This window comes from Penaeus japonicus, unplaced genomic scaffold (genome assembly GCF_977035675.1).
Source record: "Penaeus japonicus unplaced genomic scaffold, GWHDUDI00000001_assembly GWHDUDI00000027, whole genome shotgun sequence".
Lineage (NCBI taxonomy): Eukaryota > Metazoa > Arthropoda > Malacostraca > Decapoda > Penaeidae > Penaeus > Penaeus japonicus.
This window is the reverse complement of record NW_028234429.1, coordinates 12,555,285-12,563,945: the sequence shown is the minus strand read 5'-3', so window position 1 is coordinate 12,563,945 and position 8,661 is coordinate 12,555,285. Positions and strand designations below refer to the sequence as shown.

Below are 8,661 nucleotides of genomic sequence, written 5' to 3'. Positions count from 1 at the left end.
ACTCGCTCGCTCACATGTCTTCTCTGTCCTTAACAAATGGTATACACGTCTAAATCGTCTCCCTTCACACCCTCAGTCATTGTCATAATCCTAAACCTCTTTTTACAACACTTGCCAAGTTACTATTGCTCAGAGCCATCCACCTACCAGCATATCTAGCAAACACCCGAGCGCCCCCACAGTGCCACAGCAGAAGGCATCCTTATTTCCTGCGCCCCCCCCCCCTGCCCCCGAGGCACCACAGCACGTGTTTGTGGCGAGAGGAGGCCCCGCCCCGCCCCTCGCGAGTTCATGTCCGCGATGGAAAGCTTCATAAAATAAAACCGACTTTCTTCCCCCGAACGCCTGCTTGCGTCCTCGCCCCATTAATATTTACAGCCTTAAAGCTCACCCTCCCGCGCGCGTACTCATCCCACTTTAAGCCTGTCTTTATAGACTTCGCTTTTTTCCTCCCAAGTCTGTCAGTTCGCGCACTTATCGTCACGACCATCACTTAACCTCTCTGTTCAGGGCAGACCCTAACAGCGGATCTCTGTGGTATTATCTCACGCTGTCCCTTGGGCCGAATACCCACCTTACCACCCGCCCGCCCACCCACACCCAACGTCCGTCTGTCCCTCCCTCCCTCCCTCCCACTCTGCTCATCAATCTATGCAACAACACCAAGCTGCAAAGTCGCGAGATTCATTCAACATGAGCATCAGCGATTGTACATCAAGCTGCAGTTCTATTTATGGCAGCGCTTTTGACCATGAATATATTGTATGACGCAACTTCAGAGTCGTGTTGTACATCGATGCATTCTCCTCCGAGATGCCTATCGCGCGCCCAACACAAATCGGCGTTATCTCCTCGTGTCTGAGAAGTAGCTTCGTAAAGTATGCCACCGAAGGAGCCTCACCGTGGATTTGGCGTGGCCTTAGACAGTAAGTCTTTCTGTGACAGCTTCAAGCTCGCTCTATATAATTAGGAAATATATTTGTCAATAGTGGTGTTATTTTACAATGTATATTTGTATGTTGAACAATGATAGGTTTCTATACCAAGTCGACATATTTCAATTATCTTATTGAATTTATTTCATTACTCAATGATTATCAAATTATCTATATTGGGGCAAAGTACCCAATTTTGAAGCGAGAAATGTCCCATATAATAGCCTAAAACCGAAAGCTTCATCTGTTTAACTGTCCTTGCCTGCTTCCCCATTAAGCCTCATCCTATTTACTCCCGAAACAAAACCACCCGCAGCCAGCGCCGACCGTGTCCGTGTGACACAACCTCATGTCATCTGCATTCTCATATCCGGTTTCCCTGCCCCTCGCCGCTTCCGTGTCCAGCACACCTTTAAGCGCTGCCTCTCAGCACACCTTGCATCTTTACACTGACCCAAGACAGGCCTGCGCGTCACGGCGGGCGGGCGGGCGGGCGCGTCCGTTCGACGACCCTTCGGATCAACAGCCGTACAACGCCTCTACATTACGAAAGAAGTCACTCAAGTGAGACGCGGGGAGAGGGACAAACTGCTTCGAGAACTCTCAGAGAACATGACCTGTAAAGAAATGAAGGAACGGGACCGCAAGGAGAACCCGTGCGGCCGCATTAATGACGTTAGACGCAAATCTACAAACCAAATTCATTTTTTCCCTCGCAGTGTAAACGGACCACAAAAAACACATCTTTGCTATTCATGAGTTTTTTTTTCCTCCCAGTTTCAGAAAAGAATGTGCTCGATGTAAAACCTCGGACCATTTTTTACTTCTCCTCGTGACTAACAAAAACGAAAGAAGAAAAGAACGGGACCTCTAGAAAAGATGTACAGTTTCATCAGAACAATGCAAAAGAGCCATGAGGGTCCGGCTGCCGGAATTGTTTAAGCGGAAACTGGTCAGGTTTTTACGAATTCCGAGTCAGTCAGGCATGAGAACCTTGGCAGGGGAAATACAAAACTCCGCCAGGGCTGCGAGCATATAATACCCGGACCTGCCCCAACGAACATTCTTACAACTTGCAACAACCTTCAATCTGCTTTAGAGCTTTTCAAATATTTCTTTCTCTCGCAAGTTGCCCGAGGCGACAGCAGAGATAGTGGCGGAGGAAGCCATCGACGTTTCAAAGCTCCCGAAATTTCGAAACCAATCTTGCGTGGCGCGCATCCAGCGGACGAGGGAACGCGGCACAAGCATCCGGCTGAGAGCGCGTCCCCGCCCGTCCTACAGGTGAACAGAACTATCAATCGTTTGCCAATACCAAGCGATGAGAGAGGCCATAAGGTTGCCTGCAAATCGATCGTCCGATTGGAGACGCTCCATCCACTGCTGCTCTCTGCTAATGTTCTCTTGAGTAGACGCTACGAAGCAGACACTTCCCCTGGCCGACCTCTTTTATTTTTCTCTATCTTATTATGGTCTCTCCTCTCTTCACACATCCTTTCTCCTCCCTCCTCCTTCCTTTCCTCCTCCTTCCTTTCCTCCTCCTCCTCCTCACTCCACCCCCTCACCCCCCCCTCCCTCCCTATTTTCCTCCTCCACTTCCCTTCCTCCCTCCCTCCCTATTTTCCTCCTCCCCTTCTTCCTCTTCCTCCTCCCTTCCTCCCTACCTACCCTCCTCCCCTTCTTCCTCTTCCTCCTCCCTTCCTCCCTACCTACCCTCCTCCCCTTCTTCCTCTTCCTCCTCCCTTCCTACTTACCCTCCTCCTCCTCCCTTCCTACTTACCCTCCTCCTCCTCCTCCTCCTCCTCCTCCTCCTCCTCCTCCTCCTCCTCCCTCCCTCTCTCCCTCCCTTCCTTCCTTCCTTCCTTCCCTCATCCACCTACCCATTTGTCCACCCACCCACCCATCCCCTCCCTCCCTCCTCCGATCCTTTTTTCCCCATTCTCATCTCTCTCTCTCTCTCTCTCTCCATCCCCTCCCCTCCCCTCCCCCCGCATCCCAGGTAAAGAGTCCTAAGCTACTTGGGGGTGGCATCGACAGGTAATCGCGGCGCTGTCCCTCTCCCTGTCTATCATCTGTCCACACCTCCTTACCCCCGCCCGGACACCTGGTGGGGGGGTTGGGGGGCGGTCGGGGAAGCCTGTGGGCGAACGGGTTCACACCAGGGGGATACGAGTCCCCCGGGGGCCTGTGGGCGCAATGGAAGGATGCCCTTGTTATGCCTACAGGAGGTGGGAAGGAGGGGGTGAGAAGGGCGAGGAGGGTTACTATGAACCCGATGGGGTGGAGGAGAAGGGAAGAGAGAGGAGGGAGGAAGTAAAAGGAGGAGAAGGAGGAGGAAGAGGAGGAAGGAGGAGGAGGAGAAAGAAGAAGGTGGAAGTAAAAGGAAGGGGAGGAGGAGATGGAGGAGGAGGGAAGAAGTAAAAGAAGGAGGAGGGGGGAGGAAGTAAAAGAAGGAGGAGGAGAAGGAAGAGGAGGAGGAGGAGGAGGAGGAGAAGGGGAAGGAGAAGAAAGAAGGAGGAGGAGGAGAAGAAGGGGAAGGAGAAAAAAAAGGGGAAGGAGAAGAAAGAAGAGGAGGAAAGGTGCGAGAGGAAGAAATAAGAGGAAGAAATAAGAGGAAGGAGGAAGATAAAGAGGATGAGGAGAAAGAAGGAGAAAGGTGAAATAGGAGGAGAGGCGAAGAAGGAATAAAGCAAATGAGTATTTGACACCTGCCGCAGAACGACACCAACATTTGCGGGAGATCCTTTGAAACGAAAGACGCATGAAGAAACATTGCGTTAAAAATAGAATGATGTCGAAATGATAAAACGAAAAGAAAGAGGGGAGTAAAGGACGTTAGAAAGAAGTCAAAGAAAGAAAAAAGGAGAAAGAAAAGAAAGAAACGATAAAATATATGTCCTTCAACTCGACAACCACGCATGACTGCATCGAGAACTAAACCTAACATCCACAAACCGCATAGAATACTTACATGGCGCCCACATAGAGCATATCCCTGGCCTCGTCCATGTGGAAAGTCCGGTAGTACAGGCGGCCGCACGTGAACTCCCGCACATGATCTGCAAACAAAAAGAAATGGATACTGTACTGTATATACTACACACAGAGTACACCCGTTTGCAATATTCCCTTGCAACAACAAAAATTTATCCTTGCAGAACATTTTTTTCTCTCCCTGTTCCTATACATTAGCTTTAATCAACATTCTGCATTCTACCTTAACACACTTTCTAAGAAAACACATATTAAAGCCCTGCCGCTGATTGGCTAACGGGCTCAGGCAAGTCCAGCCAATCAGCTGTTCCAGGAACTAATCAGAAGTTAGTATTAAGAAAGACAAACACTTCAAGTTCACTCTATGGGATCTCGTGAACGGATGACAAATATTTTCCTTGCAAGATTTCCCATCACCCTTTCCCATCAGTCGAGCGCCAGGTAGAGCTTGCAACTGAAAATCCGAATTGCAGTGCCGAATGCATCTGTTCGTTTGTCTCGCGAAGTCTAAGTTTGGGAGATGCATTTTCTGACCACTTCAGGGTAATGATCAGTGCATTATAAAAATTAATTAAGTTAACAGATAAATCCGTAAAAAGATAAACAAGTAAATCAATAAGGAAGTGAATAAACTGGTAAGCAAACAAATAATAAACCCAATAAATAAGGAAGAAACAGGATATAAAAGCCATCGAATAAAACAAACAAACAAACAAAAATATATTCGTTCCGCTACGCTCAAACTAGACCCTGTCTTGCGAGAACTCCAAACTTAATTTTCCAACTTTTCTATTTCTTGAGCGTCAAGTGTCTTTACTTGATACAACAACCTTCTTCGCCCGGCAATTCCTCACCCAATTCCTGGGCTTTTTTCCTCCTTTTCCCCCTCCGGCGTTGGCTTGGCAAGACTGGGTTTCTTTCTACAATTTGGCCGTTGTACTATTGACAGCCTGGTTGTTAAGTCACGGAGGCGGGACAGAGGAGGGGTTGGCCCTGGCCGAGAGGGTTCCATTAGCGCTCTACCTTCAGAACGTGGCGGCGCAGTGCATGGACAATGAAATTCGGCAATGTGCAAATACAACCTGACTGGTTGCCAACAAAAACTCAAACCTAGGGGGGTGTACATTTCTTGCCCCGGCCTCTGAGTGGGGAGCAGTAATACTAGTATTATTATTTAATATATCAACAGCTAAAGCACAACAGTTACAGCAAATGGTATTGTCAATTTTTGAACCTAGGGTAATGCGTTTGATTGCACTTTTTTTTCAAACTACCTGCAAAAGACACCTTTAGAAATTCTGTCTTAGGGTACAAAGCCGCACCACCAACAGGCTCCATCGCGGACCGAACCTCTAGCCCTCGGGATGTAGTACCTCGCCGCCTGACATTGCTTTAAACTGACGCAGCAGCCACAGGAATATATATTTGTTTTACGGCGGCCTCTAACATAGGTCCGCATCTCTCCTCTCCCAGTATGCAGACCACGAACATCTCCCCCCTCCTTGCGCGGTGAAGTCTGTCCATGGCAGCTACTGGACCAGCGTAGAAGTGGATATACCAATTGCTAAAAAAAAAAAAAAAAAAAAAATCATCTCCATCACTGATGTAAGATGCAAGATAGTTTGAAGCCTTTCCCATACTCGGACCAAAACAAGCGAGACACTGACGGCGCCCTCTGACGAAGACCTAAACGCTTCGACGGCTCCTGAGGTGCTACGGCTCCCTTTATCCACTTTCTTCCCTGTTGGTACCAGATTTCCACCGATAAATATCGACGGACTTACAGCGTTATATGGAATACTCCCTGGCCTTCAATCTTCAAATCCACATCTAGTTTACATCCTAAACAATGCTCTGATAGCAGTTTAATATGCTATGTCAATTAAAATAAGCCGCTACGCCTTAACATAAGTGTTAAATATTGTTTTCAAGAGTAACTCAAATCCCTGTGAAAATGCATCTTCGCTTTTTAAGGCTATGCTTGCCCTATTCTTCATATGTATCATACACTACCATGCATCATCCTCATATCATTATCATTATCACCACCATTATCGTTATTCCCACACTCACTCAGAGACAAGCCCCATCTACACATAAATAACGCAAATAAATGTACATAAATATCCATAAACATACATAAAATATATGAAACCAAACATCCATAAACGCACACTAAACACTTATCATGACGACATTCATTATGTACTTTTTTTACATGCAATAACGGCACACAAATTCGTCAAAAACATGTTTTTTTTTATGTGAATAATTGCATTTGATATTTTCGAGTTCAATGGGGAAAAACATATATATACTTACCACGCCATCAATAGAACATTTCATGTGCAAAATTGGTTAAACTAGAACCAAAACATTTAATATTTGACGTAATCCTTCACTTTTGATACGCCATACAAAGCCACCCCCGGCTATCACTTTCCCCAACCGGCCGCCAGCTCGCCAAATCGACTCGAACTGATACGCTGTAGTTTATATAATCGGCGTCGCGCGAATTCGAGAACGCTTTAAATATAATCCATTCCGGATTCGTGCGGCCGGATGTATTGCAGTGGGCGAAGCGGTTCTCGCTAATACAAGTTTATCCTTTTTTCTGACCCCGTTTTTCTTTTCTTGTTTTTTCATGGCAAGAACCGACACGTGGCCTGGGTTTGCGAAAGTCAATCTTTAAATTATGTCTTGCAATTGAAAGTTCACAGTATATCCCACTCTGTTCTAAAAGCATGAGTTCTACACACTGTTCCATATCTATATATCTCTACTATCACAATGTTATCAGTTTAATATCTCTGGGGGGAAACGAAAATAGAAAAATACATGACCAACACACACGCTCGCTTTAATAATTCACATATATGGATTACCTACCAGTCCCTACACAGGTAAAAAAAAAATACATTGATGGAATTTTCAAATATTAATTCTAAGGTATATCTCCGCCAGTAAATAAAAGGCAGGGATGCGGAAAGAAAAGAGAAAGAAGAAAGTAGAGAGGGAGAGGGAGAGGGAGAGGGAGAGGGAGAGGGAGAGGGAGAGAGAGAGAGAGAGAGAGAGGAGGGGAGAGGGAGAGGGAGAGGGAGAGGGAGAGGGAGGGAGAGGGAGGAGGAGGAGAGAGAGAGAGAGAGAGAGAGAGAGAGAGAGAGAGAGAGAGAGAGAGAGAGAGAGAGAGAGAGAGAGAGAGAGAGAGACTGACAGAGAGAGATAGAAATAGAGAAGGAAAGAAAAAATCACTAAGATTATTCCACAAGATGAAAAGCCAGACCAACAACAGACCGGGATCCAAACATCACAAGAATACGGCAACGCGAAGGACGAGGTGCGTGACGTCACCGAAGGAGCCCGGACGGACACATCCCCCCCCCCCCCTTCGGAATCGCCTTCCTAGTTTCCCTCCCCGGCGACCCGAGAGAGAGTGACGGATCCCGAACTAGCGTGTCCCAGAGTTGTTCCCTCGCCTAATTCATCTTAATCACCTGGACTTTTAGTTGCAGTGTACTTAGCCAACACGACTGTGTGTTTTGCAGAGCGAACCAGCCAATTAGGATCATTAAGGCCACTACACATGAACCCGGGCAATTAACTTTACTAACAAACCATATGCAAATTCCAGGAGAAGCATTAACAACGCACTTGCACTATTTTTTATCTGTTCACGATGGGGCACACGCGAACACTGTTCACGGAACATTTTACAGGTAAAGCAGAAGCGGGGGGGGGGGGGGGGGGGGAGAGGGAGATGGAGAGATCGAAATGAGAGACAGAGGAAAGAGGAAAGAGGAAAGAGGAAGAGAGAGAGAGAGAGAGAGAGAGAGAGAGAGAGAGAGAGAGAGAGAGAGAGAGAGAGAGAGAGAGAGAGAGAGAGAGAGAGAAAAGAAGAAGAGAGAGAGAGAGAGAGGAAAGAGGAAGAGAGAGAGAGAGAGGAAAGAGAGAGAGAGAGAGGAAAGAGGGAGAGAGAGAGGAAGAGAGAGAGAGAGAGAGGAAAGAGAGAGAGAGAGAGGAAAGAGGGAGAGAGAGAGGAAAGAGGGAGAGAGAGAGGAAAGAGGGAGAGAGAGAGGAAAGAGGGGGAGAGAGAGGAGAGAGGGAGAGAGAGGAAAGAGGGAGAGAGAGGAAAGAGGGAGAGAGAGGAAAGAGGGAGAGAGAGGAAAGAGGGAGAGAGAGGAAAGAGGGAGAGAGAGGAAAGAGGGAGAGAGAGGAAAGAGGAAGAGAGAGGAAAGAGGAAGAGAGAGGAAAGAGGAAGAGAGAGGAAAGAGGAAGAGAGAGGAAAGAGGAAGAGAGAGGAAAGAGAGAGGAAGGGGAGGGGAGAAGCGAGGAAAGAGTATAAGGCCAGGCGGGAGGAGGGTCTCTCTCGGATCAGGTTTCCTTTGCCTTGTTAATTAATTCATCAGGTACACATACTCGAGACCAACCGCCTGTTCGGCCACCGTCTCCCTCTCGCTGCCATCACGCACAATGCACTCGCGTATAAAAAAAGGCACTACTTCATAATCGGCGACACGTAGGCTATATATAATGTGTCCAATCGCCCATCCTTGCTTAAAAATACTATATTCTAATGCACCTAAGCTAATGGCATATTTATCAGTGTCAAGTTGGTTCTTTGCTGGATCGTGACAAATAAAGGGAAACTATAACGCGACAACCATCTATAGAAATCTATATCTGCTGTCTATATCTATATCTTTCTACCGACTTACCTACCTACCAATTCGTC

General features: G+C 47.2%; 1 protein-coding gene across 1 annotated transcript in view; it reads right to left on the bottom strand.

The window, feature by feature from the left end:
• Positions 1-8,661, bottom strand: part of Sema2a (Semaphorin 2a) — a 202,943-nt gene that overhangs the window by 32,762 nt on the left and 161,520 nt on the right. Inside the window, exon 2 of the mRNA XM_043028026.2 lies at positions 3,907-3,994. Coding sequence (XP_042883960.1) covers positions 3,907-3,994 — 88 coding nt within the window. The remainder of the gene's footprint in view (positions 1-3,906; positions 3,995-8,661) is intronic.